Below are 25,027 nucleotides of genomic sequence, written 5' to 3'. Positions count from 1 at the left end.
AAGACAACATGCATGAAGAGGATGATGTGGACAAAATACTCATTTGCCTAATAATTCTGCACTCCCTGTACATATATATGTATATATATATATATACACACACATATATATATATATATGTATATATATATATATATATATATATATATACACACACACACGCACACACACACACACACACACACACACACACACACACACACACACACACACACATATATATATGATGAACCAAGCATTCCTTTAACATTAAATAGTAATGACTTCATGGATTTATTCACTAATCAAATTTTAACCATTGGAGAAAAAATTAATCATAATCATCTCACAGAAATAACGTACAGTTACTCTCAATATCATCGATGTTTATGTACCCTTTTTCGAGTTAACTTCAGTAATTACTTCTTCCAAACCAGAAGTTATTACTATTTTTAGACCCCATTCCTACTGCTCCTACTGTACTGCTCAAGAAGTCCTACTATTAATTAATGCTTCAATCTTAAATATGATGAACCTAGCTCTAATAATCGGCTATGTATCACAGGTAGGGCTGGGTATCGTCACTGATTTCTAGAATCGATTCGATTCCGATTCACAAGGTCCTGAATCGATTCGATCCATTTTGTATAATTTTAAGTTTAAATTTGTTCAGAAGCCAATTGAATGGCAGAAACTAGTTTTTCTTTTCGGAAGTAAGTAAAAGGAAAAAAAACATCGGCCGACAGCGCTGTAAATAACGGTAGTCTTGTGCGTAACAAGCAAGCGAATAATGCACAAACAGTGTTGGGGAGTAACGGAATACATGTACCGCCGTTACGTATTTAGAATACAAAATATGAGTAACTGTATTCCGTTACAGTTACCGTTTAAAAAGGTGGTATTCAGAATACAGTTACTTTGTTGAAATAAATGGATTACACTGCGGTACTTTCCTGTTTCATTTTGTCGCGGGTCAGGACTGTTTGGGTTTTGTTTGACAGCTACGTTCTTTCGTTCCAGGCGGCACCGTTACGGTTGCCATGGTTACAGGGCGACGCTCTCTCTCTCTTTCTGCGACTGTGTGTTTCCTGGGTGAGAGAGCGCCTTTTCGTTGTTGTTGTTGTTGTGCTAAGCTAACAGGCAGAATGCTACAAGCATAGCTCTAAAGAATGTAGCATCATTGGCAGTATAGTCCGTGTTGCAGGGAGAATGCACTGCCATACACGTTATGTGTCTGTGAGCGCGAGGAGGGAGAAAAAGGCGAGTGGAAAGGTACGAGTTGTCGTCGAGGAAAAACGGGAGCTGGAAACATGTAAATATAATAATAACCACTGCAGCCAAGAAGAGTGCCTGACGAGCCCAGTTGTAAGTAAGCTATTAAGACTCGACTGTACACCGTGTTCGTGTTTTCCTCCGAAAACAATAAGTTCCGTTGGAGCAGTCTTTCAACGCCTCTCTCTGTCTCTCGCAAGAAAAATTGACCCACACAACAAAGTAAAGCTATTTTTCGGCTATGAGCCGACAGGGACCCCGCCGTATTAGTCAGAGGTCCCTTTACTACAGTTCGGAGTCGCGGACCTTCAGTAATAGTAATAAATCACACAGCAATAGTACATTCACGTTGTTGTAAAAAGCACGATAATATATTAAGTAATCCAAAGTATTCAGAATACGTTACTGTCATTGAGTAACGTAACAGAATACGTTACAGAATACATTTTGGGGCATGTATTCTGTATTCTGTAACGGAATACATTTTAAAAGTAACCTTCCCAACACTGTGCACAAAACAGATTTCGGGGATAGACGGAAAACTGTTCTTGAAGTACACTGAGAAAGAGAGAGAGAGAGAGCTGTGCATGAAGTGTGATTTTATCGTGGTGGAAGCAAAACAGTAAAAGTAAGAGGGAGTCCATGATGATGTTTATGTGAAGCTTAGTTTGGATCTTCTTTTGCTGCTGGTTCAGTCAATATTGTTTGGAGAGAGATAAAACTAACAGCTTTAGAATCAGCGCAAAAAGGGCGTAAACACAAAGCGCAGGCCCGCTGAAACATCAGAATCAGCGAGCTGTCGGCTTTCAGCCCCGACCATGTCCGTGTCGTTGGGTGAGAAAGGCGACATCTCACTGATTCTGATCCACGGTCCGGGCTTTGTGTTTACGTCTTTGTGCAGAAGCCGTGCACCTGCTCTCATTTACTGTTTTAAATTTTTGGTGGTTGTCAAAATTTTGTGACGTTTCACCTGAGATTCTGGAATTTTGGGCAAAATACATTTATATTAAAAAAAAATCAATTCAGGATTTTAATGAATCGATATCACGTTATCCAAGCCAGAATCGATTTTAATCGATGAATCGATTATTAAAACCCACCCCTAATCACATGCCTTCAAACTGGCAGTAGTTAAACTGTTGCTTAAAAAGCCATCTCTTGACCCAGGGGTCTTAGCTAATTATAGGCCAATCTCCAGCCTTCCTTTCATCTCAAAAATTCTTGAAAGAGTAGTTGTCAAACAGCTAACAGATCATCTGCAGAGAAATGGCTTAATTTGAAAAGTTTCAGTCAGGTTTCAGAGCTCATCACAGCACAGAAACAGCGTTACAAATGATCTTCTTATGGCCTCTGACAGTGGACTCATCTCTGTGCTTGTCCTGCTAGATCTCAGTGCAGCGTTCGATATGGTTATTACAGCAATAAGTCACACATATCTTTTCCCAGAAGTGTGTGATTAGTGAAATGTATAAAAAGTCTCAACAGGATCACCCTGACGAAGACTTGCATAGACTTTGCTGTTGCTCGCTTGCAAGTAATGAAATAAGAAGTATGTTCAGGAAGTTGCACAACTCGTTTACTGACATAATGTGTAACCCGTTCCACAATCCTGGAGACACCATTCAGTCCAAGGCCTTTGATGGGATTGTTTCTGGTACAAACAGATGGTACAAACTGCCTGATATGTCTTTACCCAGTCTTTTACCCTTTATTTTTTTTTAAATATGTTAAACTTGCTGTTCTGTGTCTCACTTTATAAGACCATTTTTCTGACAGAAAACCTGGGTGCTCACAGTGAAAGTGAGGACCTTGGTGAGGGAGCACAAGCCAGCAGATGGACTTACGGCTGCTAAGGTACAGTATTGCAATGCTTGTAAAGGGGCTCTGGCTTCATGCTCCACTGGGCACTAAAAAACAGTGCTCCAGTCTTCTCTGCCAGGTCCTTTAAAGACAGAGAGTAAACCAGAGCCACAAGAAAACTACTAAACTCAGAAACCTCTGGTAAGGACCTTGTTTGTTATTATTGCCAGCAGCCAGGCCACAAAACTTCTGTGTGCCCCATCTGCAAAGCTAAGGTCACAGGGGATTGCTATGCACCCCAGCAGAAGATGGAGCCCACAGGGAAAGACAGTGGAAATGCAGTGCTAGAAAATGGTAAATGTCAATAGTCAGCGAGTTACTGCTTTGTTGGAAATGTCTTTGGTTAACCATTGTATGGTACCAGTGAGCAATATGGATTATAGCAGACAGGAGGAAATTTTGTGTGTACATGCTACTAAGCATCGTTACCCCAAAGCTGATGTGACAGTGACCAAAAAGCTCTCCAGAGAGTGATCCGTACAGCAGAACGCTGCTGCAGGATTGCTCTCCCCCCGCTTCAGGACACCTACACCAGGAGATGCCGGACTAGAGCAGCGCAGATACTGAAGGACCCGTCCCATCCTGGCAACAAACTGTTCCAACTTCTGCAATCTGGTAGAAGGTTCCGCATCTTCCGGGCAAGGACAGAGAGACTCAAGAGGAGCTTCTATCCCCAAGCCATCCGTGCCCTAAACACACACACCCGCCCTCTCACATCATCTATAATTGACTGAGACAGGACTCTTCCAGACACTAAACCAAGGAACAATGTACATTTCAATTCCTTTAATTTTAAATATGTTTATATTGTCTATCCTGTAAAATAGTCAGATGTCCATTCATATTAATGTACAGAATTCACCTGCTTGCTGCTACATTGCTGCACATTCACCCAATGTATATACTACATATATATATATATATATATATATATATATAATGTTCTTCCTCTACACCCCCCCCCCCCCCCCCCCCCAATTTTTTTGCACATGTCGAGGAGCGTGTCAGGCTACATTTCACTGTGTGTTATACTTGTATAACTATGCATGTGACAAATAAAGAATCTTGAACCTTGAACCATTAATGAACAGTCCTACATGTTTTCTTTTCTGGTGGTACAGAGCCTGCCTGTTGATGTTATCCCAGGAATGGAGTTTTAGGGAGGATGAGACATTGAAAAACTTGATTGCTAAGGTTACTGAAGGGGAAAATGGAAAGTGAGAGGGGAAATGAAAAGTTCATTTTTAATAAGCATGTGTTATACGCAGTTGACTGTGACCACCAATATCTTGAGATCCCTGGTCCCTAGGTCCTTTATCATGTACCTAACACACACCCTTCCCTGGGTCTTTAATGTTTGCAGACATACAGAAATCCTGAAGTGCATGCTCCATATGCCAGAAAACATGTCCTCCAAGGAAGTCAGACCAAAACCTCCTGTAGTCACTGCCAGTTATCTACACTCATTTCTAAAAGACCAGGGAACCAATCCGTGGCTGCCCTTCCTGCTGTTTGCATACAGAGAAGTTCCCCTACCTTTAACGGAGTTCTCCCCTTACAAGTTACTCTATGGCTGGGATGTACATGGGCCCTTGGATCTACACTCGAAGGGTTGGGAGTCTCCTTCCTTCACTTGGAGTGATAAAGTACTATGTACTCGAAATGAAGCACCATCTGGCAAGACATTGCAAGGAAGCTGGGGGAACATGTCCAAGGCTTATATAACCCAGAAAACCTGGTATGGCCAGCAGGCAAGGCACTGTGATTTCCAGCACTGTCAAAAGGTTTTGTTATTCCTCCTTTCTGCTAACACTTCTGGCAAAATGCCAATGGCCGTACACTGAAGGCTCAACAAAATGAACAGGTCCGTTTTAAACTCTAGCATCTGGCTTGTGTTGCCTTTAAGCCATTTTAAGATCCGTGGCAACGTGTCATGCAGGACGCATCTCCCTTCTGTGTGCAAGTGAATGAGTGAGTTTATGTGTCTGTAAGGAGTATGTGGTGGCTACAGTGAACACTGAAGTTTGGTCAAAGCAAAAAATCTATGATGATTTTTTTTTATAATCGAGTTGCAGCCCTAGTCAACACTGCAGTCTGCTCAAGTTACTGAGCAGTCTCAAACCAATGTTCCAAGTCCTTGGGAACACACAGGATGAGTTATCAAAAGCTGAAATACTAAGCATTGATTATCCAAGGTTTTAAAGGTTATCTTTACCTAAGCTGTTGCGAGATTTAAACAAATAAAAGTTACCGCCTTTTGGACGGGCTGAACTGCTATATGTATTTGACTGACCTGGTGTGGAAATGTTTAGACATTCACAATTTACTGACATCAAAAGGATGATTTCTTTTGCTGAGATGCTGAACCACATCAATGTCAAAGGCCTGATCCAATGTCCAAGGAACACAGAGCTTTGCTTACAAGCTCTGTAAGCTCTGTAAAAGAGAACCACCAGACTAAAAAGATCCAAAAGATATTAATTAAGAGTTGTTAATTCTCTTGCATTTTGACGTCACAAAAAAGATGTACACAAATATTGGAATTACCCTAAAACTGGCAGAAATGATGAGACAAGCCATACCTGATGAGACAAGTAAAGGCTGTACACTTCCGGTATGATGGCGCCTGTGTTTGGCTTTGCCGCTGCCGGGTGCAGTTTGTCACGCTCTTTCGTCGTGCTGTTTTTCTCTGCTCTGCTGTTTTCTATTTGTATCAATGATGTACTGGCTGCCTTGGTTTATGATCATTTGACGCTGTTATCCATCCGATCTTCAATGATGGCTCAAGATGTCTCATCCTCCTCCTCCTTTGGCACTTTCCATCCTCCGCACTCCTTTGGCACTTTCCATCCTCCACCAGTGGCTGGATCCTCCGCCAGTGGCTGGATCCTCCGCCAGTGGCTGGATCCTCGGCCAGCGTCCTCAGCGTTCCCCGCAGACCACGGAGAAGGAGAGGAAGAAGAGCAGGTATCCAGGTGAAGCTTAGGCTTTTCTGGCGGCGGGGTCTGACTAGAAAGCGATGTCGAGCGTGCTTTGTTACCTATGCTCAGAACAGCTCCATGGAGAGGAATTTGTTTTCCACGTCCCTGCTTGGAGATGCAGGGCCCGGCTCTCCGAGACCGTGCTGCCTCAGAAGGGTTCATCCAGACTCTCCTGCTGACTGGCTTTTCATCCCCTCGGTGAGTGGAATCTACAAGCGTGAAGGCTCAAACCCCAAGTATTTACGTCCTTTAACTCGAGCCTCTGCCAAAAATGATGCTTCCACCCCGCTGAACATGGCACTTTTTAATGCCCGATCATTGACTAATAAATCGTTCGTGCTTAACGATTCTATATCTTCTAAAAAACTGGACTTCTTATTTCTGACTGAGACCTGGCAGCGGGACTTGGACTATTCGTCTCTCATTGAAATGTGCCCGAACGGCTATTCCGTCATCAGCCAGCCTCGGGGATCTGGTCGTGGAGGAGGTCTCGCGGTGGCATTTCAGGGCCGTTTCAACTGCCGTTCAGTGAAAGTTGGACACTTTCTTTCCTTTGAATTACAGCTTATTAAAATCAGAAGTAAGGATCCTTTTTATTGTGCTGTGGTGTATCGTCCACCCAGCCCAAATAGCTTGTTTTTATCGGAGTTTAGCGACTTCCTGTCCTCTACTATGAGGTTGTCCAGACTGCTTTTAGCTGGGGATTTTAACATACATGTTGATGATGACTCCGACCTCTTTGCCAGAGGTTTTATCAACATTATGGATTCTTTTCATTTTACCCAGCATGTGTCCGGCCCCACACATAACAAAGGACACACACTGGACCTTGTTTTTACTTTGGGTTTGAATATTGATTCTATTTTTTATTTTTATTTAACCTTTATTTAACCAGGAATGTCCCGTTGAGATCAAAGACCTCTTTTTCAAGGGAGTCCTGGCCAAGAGGCAGCACATTTCAAGACAAATACATACGAACAAACAAAGTTAAAATTACACAAAACAATTACACATTATTGAGGCAGCCTGTAGGCCTTTGAGTTTAGTTTTAAAAACATTTAAAGACAACAATTCAGTTAGTTTCCAGTCTTTCTGTAACATGTTCCATGAAAAAGGCGCAGAGTGGACAAAGGCTTTCTTACCCAGCTCTGTGCGGACAAGGGGAACAGACAACAGCAGCTGATCATTTGAGCGCAAGGAGTAAGAACCACTATTTGTCCTTGTGACCAAAGTACAAATATAAGGAGGCAGCAATCCAAGCATAGCTTTGTAAATAAAAGTGTACCAATGCCCCTGTCTTCTAATGGCCAAAGAAGGCCATTTTACTCTTAAGTACAAATCACAGTGATGGGTCAGGTATTTACAATTGGTAATAAACCTCAAGGAAGCATGATATATCGTGTCCAACATTAGAAGACATGAAGAAGAAGCGTTCATATACAGAATGTCACCATAATCTAACACAGATAAAAAGGTTGCAGTGACAAGACGTTTTTTTACTGCAAAAGAAAAGCACTGTTTATTACGGAAGAAAAAACGAAGTTTAAGTCTCAGTTTCTTTACTAGTCTCTCTATATGTGGTTTAAAGGTGAAGGAGTCATCAATCCAGACACCAAGGTATTTATATTCATGAACTATCTCTATGACATTTCCTTCAAGGGTGGACACCACTGGAATTTGTTCCAGTGGTGTCTGAGGACATTTTTTTTTTATCTCTGATCATCTCTGTATTCTTTTTAACATGTATTTTCATGAGCCTTTGTCTCCTGTTCACCGGACAATTATCTCGCGCATCATAAATTCCTCCACAGCGGAGAATTTCTCGGATGCTTTTAATTTAACAATATCCCCGCAAAATGGCGTTGATTTCTTAACAGATCTATTTAATAACCATTGTTTTTCGATTTTAGATTAAATCTGTCCGGTTAAAATGAGACCAGTTTCTGTTTCCAAGTCCTTACCCTGGCTAAATGACAACATCTGATCCATAAATCGTGATTGTCGTAAAGCTGAGCGCTTATGGAGGAAAACTCATTTAAATGTTCATCTCCTTTACTTAAAGGATCTTTTAGCCTCTTTTAACAATGCAATTAGAGATGCGAGGGCTGCTTATTTTTCTCATCTGGTTGCAAAGAGCAGAGGTAATCCTAAGGTATTATTTGACACTATTACTGATATTATTACTCCTGCTCCACCTGCTGCCATTATTTCTTCTAATGAAGACTGCGAAACATTTCTTTCTTTCTTTCTAGAAAAAATTAGTAATGTAAGGAAAAAATTGTCCCCATCAACATCTGCATTGTCAGTTCCTACGCCAGCTCGGCCTGTCGTTTTAGAATGCTTTTTACCTGTCTCACTATCAGAGCTGGAAAAAATAGTTAATGCAACAAAAGCATCCTCCTGTTCACTCGACATTTTACCCGCATCGTTATTCAAAAATGTCTTCCACTCTATTGGTCCCTGTGTGCTCACCATAATTAACACCTCACTGGGATCTGGTAAAGTCCCTGCTTATTTTAAAACTGCTGTTATACACCCCCTGTTAAAAAAGCCTATGCTGGACCCATCTCTCACTAGCAATTACAGACCAATCTCAAAAACACCGTTAATTGCTAAGATATTAGAGAAGGTTGTGGCTAAGCAGCTTACAGCAGTTTTAGACAAACATAATATCTTTGACAAATTTCAGTCTGGCTTTCGTAGAGCTCATTCTACTGAAACAGCCCTTCTTAGAGTTTCCAATGACATTCTGATGCAAAACAATGCAGGAAAGTGTTCTGTACTCCTAATGTTGGACCTCACGTCAGCCTTTGACACCGTTGACCATTATATTTTGCTTGAAAGGCTGAAATACTGGGTTGGTGTATCTGGGTCTGCCTTAGAGTGGTTCTCCTCGTATCTCTATGAACGATACTTTTCTGTGGTGGTTTCTAAGTATAGGTCATCTTCCACGTCCCTGTCCTATGGTGTGCCACAAGGTTCTGTGCTGGGGCCCTTATTGTTTTTAATATATCTGCTTCCTCTCCAGCATATTTTAAGCCCCTTTGAGGACATTTGCTACCACTGCTACACAGACGACATCCAGCTATATATATCTTTTAAACCTGAAGATGTTTCTAAGCTGCAGATTCTAAATGTGTGCTTAGAAACCATCAAAGGTTGGATGGCTGACAACTTCCTCCAACTTAATGAAAAAAAGACTGAAGTCCTTGTATGTGCTCCAGACAGACATGTACCTAACATAATGAATGCTCTTGGTCCTCTTTCAACATTTGTGAAATCGTCTATCAGGAACCTAGGGGTAACCTTTGATTCTGCTCTTACCCTGGATGTCCACGTCAAATCTCTGGTTCAGTCCTGCTTCTATCATTTAAGAAACATTTCTAAATTGAGCCCCATAGTATCTCATACTGAACTGGAAATTGTTATTCATGCATTCATTTCATCACGATTGGACTACTGTAATTCACTGTTTACATGTCTAAACAAAAACTCCCTGGAGCGTCTGCAGATTGTCCAAAATGCTGCAGCAAGGCTTCTGACAAAAACATCGAAATACTCTCATGTAACACCATTGCTTATACAGCTGCACTGGCTCCCTGTTGAATTCAGAGTCCATTTTAAGATTCTGGTTCTGACATTTAAGGCTCTTCAAGAACAAGCACCAGCGTACATCATTGAACTTTTACAGCCCTATGCCCCTAGTAGGTCCCTGAGGTCTTGTGATCAGGGCCTACTTGTTATTCAGTATACAAGACTGAAAACCAAGGGTGATAGAGCTTTTGCTACTGTGGCTGCCAGACTGTGGAATTCTCTTCCTCAGAACTTAAGATCCGCAGACTCAGTGATTACTTTTAAAAAACAGCTAAAAACACATCGTTTTAAAATTGCATTTTGTTAACTTTTGACTGTTTTTGTTTTATACCTTGTGAAGCACTTTGTGATCTTTTATCTAGAAATGTGCTATATAAATAAAATTTTACTTACTTACTTACTTACCTTTCTTTGGAGTCAAGAATGCTAGGCCCTGACATGTTAGAAATTTCCACAGGTGCTTGTGTTACATAATTGGGCCTGTGCACTAGAACATTCCCTAAATGTTAAAACTAAATTAGTCACCAGTGAAATGAATGGTGAGTCACACATCACTAAGCTTGGTTTAGAGCTGGTAAAATGGTAATGCAGAGAACAAAAACAGGCACAGTTGATAATGTAGTGTACATAGACAGAGACAAAGAAAGATACAAACAAAAATGAGTGGTAATTCCAGTACTTGTAGTTCCCCATTAAACTATGCATGTACTCTATACAAGGTTTAAGCAGTGTGCCACTCAGTCTATGTTAAATTCCATCTTACATTGTAAAAAAAAGGGTCATTGTTGCACCAAAGGGAGGGAGTATGTAATCAGTTTGGTTTATTTGTTTGTCTGTCTATCTTTTTGTTAGCATTTTAGTGTCCACAGTTATCGTTTTCAAATTTAATCTGATGGTAGTATTTGTTTAAAAAAAAAAGTCAAGAAAACATGTCAAGTGATATATGGTTTTCTTAGATCATTTGTGCTGCCCCCCCCGCCAAAGGTGTGTGTCCCGGCATAAAAGTAATGCAGCATTTCAGAAAAGGAACATCAACCAACAGTAAAATATAGGGGTCATAGTGTGATGGTCTGGGGCTGCTTTGTTTCTCAGTTTCCCATTATGAATATACAGTATGGGTAAGGTGCACATATGCCATTTTTAAAATGTCTGCCTCTTTAGTAGGTATGCCTGTTTTCACTTTACAGCAGCAAACTGTAGCAACAAGGTTTTTAGTGCCACCAATAGCCCCAGACCTACAGTGGGGCAAAAAAGTATTTAGTCAGCCACCGATTATGCAAGTTCCCCCACCTAAAATGATGACAGAGGTCAGTAATTTGCACCAGAGGTACACTTCAACTGTGAGAGACAGAATGTGAAAAAAAATTCCATGAATTCACATGGTAGGATTTGTAAAGAATTTATTCGTAAATTAGGGTGGAAAATAAGTATTTGGTCACCTCAAACAAGGAAAATCTCTGGCTCTCACAGACCTGTAACGTCTTCTGTAAGAAGCTTTTCTGTCCCCCACTCGTTACCTGTATGAATGGCACCTGTTTGAACTCATCATCTGTATAAAAGACACCTGTCCACAGCCTCAAACAGTCAGACTCCAAACTCCGCCATGGCCAAGACCAAAGAGCTTTCGAAGGACACCAGGAAAAGTATTGTAGAGCTGCACCAGACTGGGAAGAGTGAATCTACAATAGGCAAGCAGCTTGGTGTGAAAAAATCAACTGTGGGAGCAATCATCAGAAAATGGAAGACATACAAGACCACTGATAATCTCCCTCGATCTGGGGCTCCACGCAAGATCTCATCCCGTGGGGTCAAAATGATCATGAGAACGGTGAGCAAAGATCCCAGAACCACACGGGGGGACCTGGTGAATGACCTGCAGAGAGCTGGGACCAAAGTAACAAAGGTCACCATCAGTAACACACTACAACGGCAGGGAATCAAATCCCGCAGTGCCAGACGTGTTCCGCTGCTGAAGCCAGTGCATGTCCAGGCCCGTCTGAAGTTTGCCAGAGAGCACATGGATGATACAGCAGAGGATTGGGAGAATGTCATGTGGTCAGATGAAACCAAAGTAGAACTTTTTGGTATAAACTCAACTCGTCGTGTTTGGAGGAGGAAGAATACTGAGTTGCATCCCAAGAACACCATACCTACTGTGAAGCATGGGGGTGGAAACATCATGCTATGGGGCTGTTTTTCTGCCAAGGGGACAGGACGACTGATCCGTGTTAAGGACAGAATGAATGGGGCCATGTATCGTGAGATTTTGAGCCAAAACCTCCTTCCATCAGTGAGAACTTTGAAGATGAAACGAGGCTGGGTCTTCCAACATGACAATGATCCAAAACACACCGCCCGGGCAACAAAGGAGTGGCTCCGTAAGAAGCATTTGAAAGTCCTGGAGTGGCCTAGCCAGTCTCCAGACCTCAACCCCATAGAAAATCTGTGGCGGGAGTTGAAAGTCCGTGTTGCTCGGCGACAGCCCCAAAACATCACTGCTCTCGAGAAGATCTGCATGGAGGAATGGGCCAAAATACCAGCTACTGTGTGTGCAAACCTGGTAAAGACCTATAGTAAACGTTTGACCTCTGTTATTGCCAACAAAGGTTATGTTACAAAGTATTGAGTTGTATTTTTGTTATTGACCAAATACTTATTTTCCACCCTGATTTACGAATAAATTCTTTACAAATCCTACCATGTGGATTCATGGATTTTTTTTTCACATTCTGTCTCTCACAGTTGAAGTGTACCTCTGGTGCAAATTACTGACCTCTGTCATCATTTTAAGTGGGGGAACTTGCACAATCAGTGGCTGACTAAATACTTTTTTGCCCCACTGTAGTCTGCCAGTAGCAACAATCCCACCACGATTTCTCCAGAAAGTTTTCTTGTACTCTTTTATTTTAACTATACAGAAGGTAATTTCTGCCTCAACGGGTCCCTTAATCAAAACATGAAAAAACGATGTAGCCTGGCCTGCTTATAACAACAATATATGAGCCAAAAATGTAAATTAATTAACACTTGAAAGACTCACCAGGCTCAAGGCACCAGGGCTTCTCCTCCTCAAAGGACAGCTCTGGAGGGCTATTTTCCAAGGACCTGCATGAGCAACAAAATGTAACTGAATCACAGCACCCCAACTAAACTCTAATGACATACAGACAGAAAACTGTTGAAGGCAAACCAACTGGACATAGTAGTGGTGGACAAGCAGAGGAAGAAGGCCGTAATAATAGATGTAGCTATATAAAGTGATAGCTACATCAGGAAGAACAATGTGAAGAAGAACGTGAGAAGCTGGAGAAATACTAAGGACAGAGAGAGGAGCTGGAGAAGCAAGGTCAAAGGTGAAGACAAGTCTTGGGCAACTGCTCTGTCTAGCAGTAGCTGATGTTTTGTCCTTCTGGTGTTTCGCCAATTCCTCTGGGTTTGCCAAAAACCCAGAGGAATGATTCCAATACACTGCTGAATCTATGTCATGAAGAATGACTGCTGTTCTAAAGGCAAAAATTGCTAAACATTTTTATTAAAAGTCTTGAGTTACAGCTGAAAATCTGCATTCAATCAATTTTATCTTTATGAATGTTTCATTCACTGTGGTGGTGAATAGAGGCAAAACTACAAAAATTATGTCTGACCAACTACCTATGGAACTAACAATATACCATGTGTGTGAAGACCAATACCTGCTTGCTACAGTGATGCAGACAGGAGTCTGACTCAGGCACAGACTGGATGAAGGAATGTGATAGTTGCCCTCCGGTCCTTCCATTGCCCCTTGATGTTGTTCTAACACAGGGCTGCAAAAAGGGTTGGAGGATCTGCAAAGATGACATTTGATTTGTCAAAACAACCTTTGACTACATTAGCTAGTTTGTCTAATGGTTAACTATAAGAGGGAATCTTATGCAAAAGCCCTTTCTAACCCTTTTTCTGTCAGAGGTTTGCTCCTGTCAAAGGGGTGTATTTCTCTCAAAAATTGTTCAAGATGTCTTATTATGTTGGTTAGGTTTGTCAGACCAAGGAAAGTTTAGATACAGTCGGAGGAATAATTATTCGAGCTACTTTGTAAGTTTATTCATTTCCAAAACAATGAATAGTCTCTAATTGCATAGAGACAGAATTCAACCAAAAAAACAACCCAGAAAAAATAAGAGTTAAAACCCCCTGAAAAGTTATTATAAACAGATTTGCATGTCATTGAGTGAAATTAGGTTTTGCTCCACAAGATCAAATACTTGTTTTAGTACTTGGTCAAGAATACTAACTTTCTTGGCATAATTTCTTATTATCAGGTTTTCATATCTCTCAGGTGGGATTTTGGTCTTTTAGGTTTCTTGGTTGCCTGGTTGGCAGCTTCAAGTTTCAGCTTGCTATAGTAATGAGGTCAGGAGACTGATAAGGCCAGGGTGGCTGTAGCTCAGGTGGCAGAGCAGGTCAGCCACTAATCAGAAGATCGGTGGTTCGATCCCAGGTTGCCTCCTGGCTGCATGCCAAATATCCTTGGGCAAGATACTAACCCCATGTTTGCCTACTGGTGGTGGTCAGAGGGCCCGCTGGCGCCGGTGTCCGGCAGCCTTGCCTCTGTCAGTGCGCCCCAGGGCAGCTGTGGCTACAATGTAGCTTGCCAGTGTGTGAATGGATAAATGACTGAATGTAGTGTAAAGCACTTTGGGGTCCTTAGGGACTAGAAAAGCGCTATACAAATGCAGGCTATTTACTTCACAACCTTCTTCTATAGCCACTCTATAGCCACAAGTCCCATACACCAGCGGTCCCCAACCCTCGGGCCACAGACCGGTACAGGTCCGTGAGTGGTCTGGTTGATGGCTACGAGAGTTGATGCTTGGGTGTCAAATTTATGGTTTTCAGGGTTTTTATTGTTAACTTTTCCCGTGTTGTAGTTGTGTGTCTTATTTTGAAAGAAATATTTACACATTACCATAGCGACCAGAGAGCATTAAGGGGCAGAGAGGAGGACACAACTACACAGTGAATTTGTGTTTATTACTATATTTACAAAATACCACAGTTTTTGTCTTGGTCGTATCATTTTACCTTAAAGGCCAGTCCATGAAAATATTATCTGACATTAAATCGGTCCGTGGTGCAAGAAAGGTTGGGGACCGCTGCCATACACGGCCCATCTTTAGTGATTTGGTTGAGGGAAGGAGGTTCTCATCCAACATTTTACTTTCTATAGTAAAAAGAAACATGGTCCGGTCCTTTTCCCTGTCAATGTAGTGAAGTCATCCTCTACCCTTAGACAAACTGCCCCAAAGCATAATGTTTCCACTTCTTACTTGACTGTGGGACTGGTGTTATTTGGGTCATACTCAGCATTTCTCTTCCTCCAAACACAGTGGTTTGAGTTGATGCCAAAGTACTCAATTTTGGTTTCAGTGGAAGGCAGATGCCAACATTTGAAAGTATATGTACATCAATCGCACAATCACACAATACTTTTTCAGTTTTAGCCTCCTCTTTGGGTTAAATCTTCATCAGAAGTATCAGCTCTATCTCCTGCCTCCAGTACATCTGGATACACAGAATATCTAATCTAAAAGCTAAAAGGCTATTATCATTCAGCCATTACTTTTGGCAGTTTCTAACCATCAGATTTGCCTTAACCTGTAGACATCATTGGTAAAAGATCTGAAACCACAGAGAAAACAAAAGAAGAGTTTCATATATACTCCCTGTTATGGAAAATTCTAGTTTATCCTCACATTTAGATTTATGTGAGGATAAATCTAAATCCTCACAGTACACAGTAAATTAGTGTATGATTTTTGTATAACCTTTGCCTGCTTAAGATGACGCAAGTGTGTGTCAGTATGACCTCATAAAGAACTGCTTAGCTAGGCCTAATGATGTTTCACTATGTTATCTGCTAACTGTTAGGGTGTAGAAGGACGAAACTCCCAAGATGACAGATGCCAGCAGCTTCCTGGGAAAAGATAGTGGAAGATGCTCTGCCCAGCCACTGCCCATGGGACAGAAGCCTGTTGTAACTAAAAGATACAGAAAGTTGTGTGTGGGGAGGGGGTATAAAAGAGGAGCTGAGACACCCCAAGGGTAGAGCTGGCACGACTGTGAACTGTGATGTTTGATGTGTGTGTTGGCTCTCCTGCGCAGTAATAAATAGCTTGACCACAGCTCTTTCTGTGTTGCAGACTTTATTTACAAAATTCCATGACAAGTTTGGCATCACAAACAGGATGCTCCGAGTGTGGGAACTCCAAAGACGGCTGATCACCCCAAGGCAAAAAGTCAATCCTCGGTCCCACTAAAGCTTCAAAAAGGGGGAGTTGTGAGGCGAGTCCTCAGCGAAACACCGAGATCATCCAAAAGAACTAGGGGAGAATCTGCACTGGTGAGCTGTGTCCAACCTATGTCATATATGGATGTATAAGTCACTTGGGTTCTCCGTTTGGTCAGGCCAAAGGGTGGGTGAGTCATGGCGCACCTCCGTGATATTTCACGGAGAAGTTCTGGGCTTAAGTACAGAGCAATTTCCTGAGGTCTCAGCTACACACAGGATCTAATGGCCCCTGGGGCAGTGGCTCATGGGAGGTCGGCCGAGTAGCTTAGAGTCTGCAGAAAAAAACCCTAGGCGCCGGGGGACTGGCGTTAGGCGGCAGTATTTTAGCATGTTTGGTCTGTAGAAGGCAAAAGGCTTTGCTAAGGACGCTTACCGAATAACATGGGATGACAGTCAGCACGGCCGAATTAAGGGCTGGGGCGTGGACTGTCACGCACGCTCAACTGGGTGATCAAAGTGAGAACTCAGTCTTTGACTCAATGGTAAAAAATGTAGAAAGAAAGCATGAAATATGTCGTGAGAAAGAAAAAGAAATGTTGAAAAGAAAGTCAGTTGATGTGGATTGAATGAATGATGAAAGAGAGGTGTTTGAAAGTATGGGTGGAGAGAAGAGAAAGCAGTTTTGGAAGGGAAAAAAAGTGGAAGAAAAAAATGTGAAAAAGGAGGAGAGAGGGAGAACCAGAACCAGAACCAGCAGCAGTGGTGGCTGCAAGCAGACTAAGAGGAGCAGGGCAGGACCCCAGGGGACGCTTCAGGTCATGGTTTTCCCAAGACGCCAGAACAGGGAAGTGACGCAAAAACACAAACCTACATATATACACACACTGATACAGTGAGGAGTGATACAAGAGCCACACACAAACACGGACGCACACACATGCTGACGCAATGAAGAAAGCTTCGCTAACAAGTGCTACGGAAAAAAAGTGCTCCACACACACACATACACAAACACAGAGACTGCTGCAAGAAGCCACACTTAGAACACATTTCATGCCATCCAAAGGGCAAATATGTGCATTTAACAAACAAAGCCTATAAATCTCTGCCTATGTATACAATGTCTGTGTGTGGTGAGAAGGTGGAATTTCTTGTAGACTACGGAGCCACTCTGTGTTACACTCTCACCCTGAAATTCCAGCCAACATTAGAAGGTACACCCACACTGTCTCTGCAACAGGCCATGTTCAAAGAGATAATTTCACCATTCCCCTGTCCTGAATTGACGGACAGGGCCAAAAGTTAAAAGTTTTGTCAGACTCATGTCCAGTAAATTTACTTAATGTGTAAATTAAACATAAATTTGATCTCCTGCCATGATGGCATTACAATCACACAGTCAGAATGTGACCATGCAATGGTGAAATACAGCCCTGTGACCCCTGCCTTCGTGTATGAATGGAAGCTGGGGGCAGGGCTGCTCACTGAAAGTTTTTTTTCTGTTTGTTTTTTTTTACAAACAGCACGTGACTGCATGCCTCCAGATGCCATTTTTGGCCGCTGATGGCCTGCACTGCACTTTTCACTGTGCTTCGCAGAGCCCTGATGAGAGACATGGGGAGGAGTGGTAAAGAGTTGAACATGATAAACTAACAATGAAATGCTTATTTTAGAGCTTTACATTTGCTGCACTTGCGATTTCCCTCACTAAAGAACAAAAGGTTATTTATAATGGATGCATCCACCCCACACATCTTCCTTGCTAGGTCTGCTGACTACAGGTGGGAAGACCTGGGCAGATTTGTGCACAATTGTAAAAGAGCTTGTGATTGGCAAGTCAGGGAGGACCCAAAAGTGTTGTTCACCCTAAAAAATGATTGCTTATAAAACAGTTATGCTGTCTATTGTTATACTGTTCACTGTTTGCTCATTTGAACTGTTTGATCCCACTGTTGATCAGAGGTGCCTGACGGCCTGTGGGCCAAGTCTAAATATGATGTGGGACTGATTAAAGATTACAAACCAGCTGTTATCATCTTGTCCTGTAAACTTAGTGGGTTATGAATTGATATGTAAATTAGTTGATTGTTATTAGATCAGGGAACGATCATTTAATTATAACACAAGTGAGCAGAATGTTGCGAATGAGTGGAGACTAACAGACTGAGTTTCCGGTTTCTGATGTATGTGAAGCTTGCACATAGACATACACACACACCTGATTATATGGGAACAAACTTGCTTTGTCAAGTGAAATACATGACATCATCTCACATATTTTTATTTTAAATGCTAAATAAAATGATTGGGTTTATGATTAGTGCAACAGTACAGACCTGAGGAAGAAACTCACATTCCAGGGATGAAACATTGCAATAAGGTGTTTAGGAAGCATCTGACAGTAAACATTAGTGTTGTGTGAACTGTGCAGCTGCTAACAAAAATTTATCTGGTGGAACTATGCCAGTTGACCCCAGACTCTCCAGAACTGTGTGACATCTCAGAGCACTTGTGGGCAACCAGTGGATATGATGTGGGGGAAATGAACGGGGTAGTGAGTCTTAAGTCTGAGTTCAGACCAAGTAAGCATAAACAACAAAAAAAGCCAGAAACAGTGAATGCACTACTGCATCTCATGGCACCTGAAGTTCTAATCCTCACACCATACTGTTCCACCAGAAAAACACATTTTTTCTGTGATTTATCTGGCTGACGTTTTTGTTTTGTTTTAGTGTTAGGCTGATCCTATAAGTCAGTTTGGGTCTGTTTTCTCTTTCTAAGAGAATGACAGCCTTATGCTTGGACATGTCCTAAAACTAGACCTAATGTTTTAGGGGGTTTTTTTTGTAACAGTGCACTTAAATAAAACCTGTCAGGTGTCACCCCTCCAGGGCATGATATTTTGTGTGCTGATGATTTAACAATCAGCTCTCTTTTCAGCAGGCCTGCAAGATTGATACGAAAGCGCTATGAAACATCCTTACTGGAAACATTTGCAAAGTGTGATTCTTCAGATTACAATGGGCTTTGGAGAAATTCACTCGTCTGGGACACGTGATCTCACGCGACAGTAAGTCCCTCTGTGTAAAAAGGTTGTAGCGATTCAATCCATTCCAAAATCATAAAGAATTGTTTTTTCTTTTTTTGATATGACATCGTATTGCTATTAGTGGATACTCAAATATGTGCGCGAGAGGCTCCACTCTCAGCAATGACAAATGTGAAGGGACTGACTGGACTGTGACAGACTGATAATGTAAATAAAGCTTTGACTGACTTGAAACTGAGATTAAAGACTGCACCAAGTTTAGGATTAGTAAATGCTGTTAAACAATTCACAAAAAACAGTTAGAAAAGGGTGGATGTTTGTGCGTTGTTTGGTTTTGTTTTCACAGGAGCGGGCAGCGACCAGAGATGGGAAGACTATCTAGGTTCACATAAGCTTGTGGGCCGTGCAAACTCAACCCTTAACTGCCACTTTCAGTGTAACTGTTTCTTGTAGAGAAATCTATGTATTTACTAGCTTTGTTGTTTATGATGCCATAATGTATTGTTGGAAAATGCCAAATGTCACAGTTGAAGAATGTACTGTGTTAAACCCAGAATAACTTATTTCACAGGAGCTGATGGCTAACCACATGATTTTGTTGCAGCTATTTCTAGAATCTATTTGTCCAGATCTGATCTACAGGATGCATAACTGGCTAATGTTGTTTTTTTCCTGAAGGTCTTTGTGGAGGATTTGGCATCACACAGACAGTAAAAATAAAGCAGGATGTGAAGTAATCACAGAACATCTTAGCGTTGGGCTAATTATTATATCAGTATTTATCTCAAGTTGCTGAGCTCATAACATTGAAACAAGTGAGTGACATTACTTATGACCAGTCACTATGCCTAATTCTAAATACACACGGGATGATCCATGATTTGGGCATATTATGGGAACAATGACTTTTTTTAATGATTCAGGAAAATCCATTGCACATGACAAACTTGTGGCTGCAGTGCTGGATGCCTTATTACTCCTCTGACCTACAGTTGTTCGTAAATGTGAAGTTTATATTAACTCAAGATTCTGTTTTCTAGGCAATTACAGAGCAGATGCGGTGGTAAAACCAGTAGTTAAGCAGAATTAACATGAAAACCATGCTAATTTCATTTCCTAGCACAGGTTTAAAACTATTTCGTGATATTTCTATGATTTTCAATTATTTTTTTCTATGATTTGTGTGACTAACAATTCATGTACAGGTATTAAAACTCTACAGGTGGTACAGATTAGTGATGGTAAATTCTATTCTTTTTACTGAATCGGGTTTGAATGCGTCACTCACCAAAGTGAATCGGGTTTTTGAGTCATTTGAGTCACTGAGTCAGTTGAACAGAGAGTGCAAAAAATGTACCCCTAACCCTAACTTAATTTGTTTTCATGTAAATACTGCTAAGATGAGTGACTGAAAAAGAAAAACAACTATTTTTGCTCTCAAAAAAGAGCAAAAAAAAAAATTAAAGATTTCTAAAGGGAACATTTTTTTTTATTTTTTTTTATTAGTATTTTCCTCAAATGTGTCAAATATATATTTTCTCATCTAAATGTCCACTGAGCTGTTTGCCAGGGGGCGGTAATGCTCCTTAACTCTGGTTGCCAACCAAGAAGAAGAAGAAGAAGCTGTGAGCCAGGAGGGAGGCGGTGAGTGAGCGTTGTCACTACCCGATCCGTACCGGAAACCCGATCGGCACCCCGCATGCGCAAATCTTACGTCACTTCCTCTCTTTGCCAACATTGCGACATTCAATATATTTGAATGATACGGTTAAATCTTTGACTTTAGTTAAAAAGAAAAAGGCTGCTTTTTTTGTTTCCTTTATGGAAGATTTTGATTTAGTGAGTTAATAATTTGTTAAATTATGTGAGCCCATCTTTATATTTTATTTTCACTATGTATGAAAGTTGCTAATATGTAAGAAATGTCTATTCTCTGAATCTGTAATATATGGTGCATTTTGTTTGTATGTTTATATTACTAATAAAAAAATAAATAAAAATTTGAATGATACGGTTAGCGCCCAGTTAGCTCCTAGCATTTCTCAACAGCTCTGCCTCCTTTTCGACTGCCCGGGACATTTAAACAATGGATAATCTGTATACAAAGAAATTCATGCTTTTCTCCTCAACAGAGAGTGTCCCCTGATTGAGCAACAGCGCCGTAAAATAAGAAGAATGGCGCCTAATTACAGAGTTAATAATGCAGACTTTGTAATATCTCACGTGTAGATTCATCAGCCAGATGAAGTCTTTACTGACAATTGACAGTGATAGCGCACATCATCATCACTATTCCAACAATCCTCTCCTCACAGACAAGCATAAACACACTCGATTATCACTAAATCAAATTTAACACACGTTTGAAATGACGCTAATTCAGTTTACAATAGGGTTCATTCACTCAGTCAGCAGGTGGCGGTATCCTCGTGCACTGCCATTAAACGAACAGAAGAAGAAGAAAACCCCTGCACATGCGCGGTACGGATCGGGTAGACCCGATTTGTACGGTCCGACTTTGCAAATGCGCAGTAAGGATCGGGAGTCCCGATCTGTCACTATCTTTTTATTTTTTTGTTTTAGTCTACATTATATTAAATGTTTCATTATCGGAAACATTTTAAGGGATACTTACTGTGGCCCTGAGAGGCCAAACTGACTGCAACTTCAGAAAACACTTGCAAAAAGAAAAATGCTGCAAAAAGAAAAATGCTGCAAAAAGAAAAACGCTGCAAAAAGAAAAACGCTGCAAAAAGAAAAACAACACAACGGAAATAGGAAAAAAGACAACGGAAATGTTTCTGGGGAGACAGTAACCGGACGGACCAGTTGCACAAACCAAAACATGCTAACAAGTGCACTGGGACTGGGAGACACTTCAAAGAAGCGGAGCGGCCAAAGAGTAAACTTTCAAAAGTAAGTTCTGAATATTATGTCACTTATTTATGTGCAAATGTTTAATAATGAGGAACATTAAAACATTACTGTTGGCCACATGCCGGCAAAGTTATGTGACATTAGCGATGTTTGTACTTTCAGCATTTACTTTGTTTTAAAGCCTTTACTTTATACGCTGTTAGATAGTCGACCTTAATCTTACAGAGAATCTGATGATTTTGTGGATAATTAAAGTCAGTCATATATCCAAAAACACAACAAGCTGAAAGTCAGTGATGCTGTTTGGTTTGCAGTCCTGAATATCACGGCACAAGCAGGATTCACTGCACTGTTAATGTTAGCTATGTTATATTGTTGCCTCTGTTCGGTGGTGTCGAGCCAAACGGACTTTAACGTGTGTTTGAACGAGCTGACGGTTCACTCGTTAAGCTGAAAGAAAGATGCTTTAATCACAGGAGTCACACATGTGTCCATTGTACCATCTGGGAACTCTTCTTGTTTAGCACTCGTAATAACACAAACACTAAATCCTCCTGTTTGTAGCAGTGTATGCACCTGAGTCTGTCACCTGTCTGTCTGTCCTGCACTCTCTCTCTTTTTCTTTCTCTCTGATTGTGGAATAAAAGTATGAACATGTATTTATAAGTTACACTTGTGTTTGAATCCTGCAGCTTATCACACATTTGATTTCCATGTGTGACAACTGCAAGTGTCCAGAGTGAGGACAGACTGAGGGACCCACTGCTGCACATCATCTGTGAGGCTTTGCACCCCTGATGATCTACCAGGACAAACTCAGCAGTGTGTGAGGAAGAGGAGGAGGAAGAGCCAGCAGCAGCTGACAGATGGAGAGAATAGACAGACTGTTCCCTGTTTGTGAAGGACTGCTAGAAAAGTTTAAAATCCCTAATTGTCTGTCCTGAATCAGTCTTATTAGGTAATGTTCAAATAATTGTATCAGTGTGGGAGAAAGTACTCAGGGCCTTCAGGTTACACACTATGAAAGGCAGCAACAAGTTTAATGTTCAGAAACCTAAAGTATGTATCAGCAGCAGAATGGAGCTAAAAATAAATGTTTGTTTCAGTTCTATGAAGCTTTGAGTATTTTGGATTAGTAGCACTGCTGTGTTTGTTGCATCATATTGCTGTAATTGTTTATTTGCTTTATATATTCTGAGGTATTGCCCTGCGACAGACTGGCGACCTGTCCAGGGTGTACCCCGCCTTTCGCCCTATGACAGCTGGGATAGGCTCCAGCGCCCCCCGCGACCCTGAAAAGGATAAGCGGAAGCGAATGGATGGATGGATATTCTGAGGTAAGTTGATCTATAGTGTTACATCATATTTTATAAGGATGTTATGTGTTTGTATACTTTCTGCCCAGTTTGACCCATTTAGCAGAAGTCAGCCTGTTTAAGGCTCTGATATCTATTCTGTATGACTTAAAAGAAGTTATGACATGGTCTGATTTTGTCACCCATTAAAGAAATATTTAATATATCAGTCTACTCTTCATTTTATCAGAAACAGTTATCACAGCTCGTACATTTTCTTTTTACACATATATGTAAGCATTGAGCCAAATTTAGTAATGCCAACATACTGAAGGAACAACATTTGTCTCTTATATATAATACATCTATATATACACTGTCAAAGATACTTGAGTGTCTTTGAGTGAAGATTTAAGGTGATAGGACATATAAATAGCTGCAACTTGAATCTTTACTGAAGCTCAGTGTTTGGCACAGAGTTCATGTTCACTGCTGTAATAACTAATAATGATTAATATAATATTGGCCATATTATATTTACATTACCAAAGTGAGATGACTTTAGTCTCATGAACAACATTAGCTAATTGTTATTTACTAACTAATCTTAAATGACTGTTCAGTACAGAAATGAAGCCCAAAAATCATGTTTTACAGTTCTGTGGTCTCAGCCTCAGACACTTATCAAATCACACAAAGCTCATGTAGAAACAAATGTACAAAATATGTTCTCCTTCATTTCTGTCAAACAAAGTTGTATGAAAAGTTTCCAGCTGTTAGTATCATGGTTGCTAGGCAACCTGGGCAGAGGCTAGACCATCCCATCTCACAAGGCTACAAGCGTCACACTTCCGGCCTTAGCGGAAGCCTTGAGTACGCGGCCCTTGAGGACCGTGGAGGCTGCGTACTTTAAGGCTGCAGACCCTGAATTGGGAAACAGTCCCTGAATTGGGATACAGCCATACATAGGCTGTATCCCAATTCGGGGTCTGACTCTGAGTCTGCAGAGGGTCCCAGTGATGTGGAAGACATCATGCCTCGTCCCTGTACCAAAGACACCACGTCCCAGTGGCCCCCAGGATTACAGGCCCGTGGCACTGACCTCTCACATCATGAAGACCCTGGAAAGGCTCATCCTGGACCAGCTGCGACCCATAGTAAGACCACATCTGCATCCCCTTCAGTTCGCTTATCAGCCTCGTCTTGGAACTGAGGACGCCATCATCTACCTGCTCAATCGTGTCTACACCCATCTGGACCAGCCGGCGAGCACTGTGAGGGTCATGTTTTTTGACTTTTCTAGTGCTTTCAATACCATCAGGCCGACCCTCCTGGGTGATAAGTTAGCAGCGATGCAGGTGGATGCTTCCCTGGTGTCCTGGATTGTTGATTACCTGACAGGAAGACCACAATATGTACGTCTCCCACAGTGTGTGTCTGACAAGGTAATCAGCAACACAGGGGCACCACAGGGGACTGTCCTCTCCCCCTTCCTCTTCACCCTCTACACCACAGACTTCAGCCACTGCACAGAGACCTGCCATCTTCAGAAGTTTTCTGATGACTCTGCGGTGTTGGGATGCATCAGCAGGAATGATGAGACAGAGTACCGGGCTGTGGTCGACTCCTTTATCACGTGGTGTGAGCAGAATCATCTGCAGCTCAACGTGGCAAAGACCAAGGAACTGATCGTGGACTTCAGGAAGACCAGGAAACACTTGACCTCTGTTTCAATCCAGGGGGTCAGTGTTGACATTGTGGAGGACTATAAATACCTTGGAGTACACATTGACAATAAACTGAACTGGGCTAAAAAAAAAAAACACCACAACACTTTGCAGGAAGGGCC

General features: G+C 41.5%; 1 protein-coding gene across 7 annotated transcripts in view; it reads right to left on the bottom strand.

Annotated features, from left to right (window-relative positions):
• The window catches only part of cblb (Cbl proto-oncogene B, E3 ubiquitin protein ligase), a 170,119-nt gene that overhangs the window by 29,740 nt on the left and 115,352 nt on the right, over positions 1-25,027 (bottom strand). For all 7 annotated transcript variants that reach the window (XM_086307951.1, XM_086307952.1, XM_086307950.1 and 4 more), the window contains exons 14-15: positions 13,379-13,513; positions 12,727-12,791 (exon numbers count right to left, since the gene is read on the bottom strand). In XM_086307951.1, the coding sequence (XP_086164077.1) occupies positions 12,727-12,791; positions 13,379-13,513 (200 nt within the window). The remainder of the gene's footprint in view (positions 1-12,726; positions 12,792-13,378; positions 13,514-25,027) is intronic.

The sequence above is a fragment of the Aulonocara sp. 'chitande type north' Nkhata Bay genome, linkage group LG10, assembly GCF_057382095.1.
Source record: "Aulonocara sp. 'chitande type north' Nkhata Bay isolate Kocher_YH1m ecotype deep benthic linkage group LG10, A_spYH_male_GT1.1, whole genome shotgun sequence".
NCBI lineage: Eukaryota > Metazoa > Chordata > Actinopteri > Cichliformes > Cichlidae > Aulonocara > Aulonocara sp. 'chitande type north' Nkhata Bay.
Note: the sequence above shows the minus strand (reverse complement) of the source record. Positions and strands in the feature narration are given on the sequence as shown.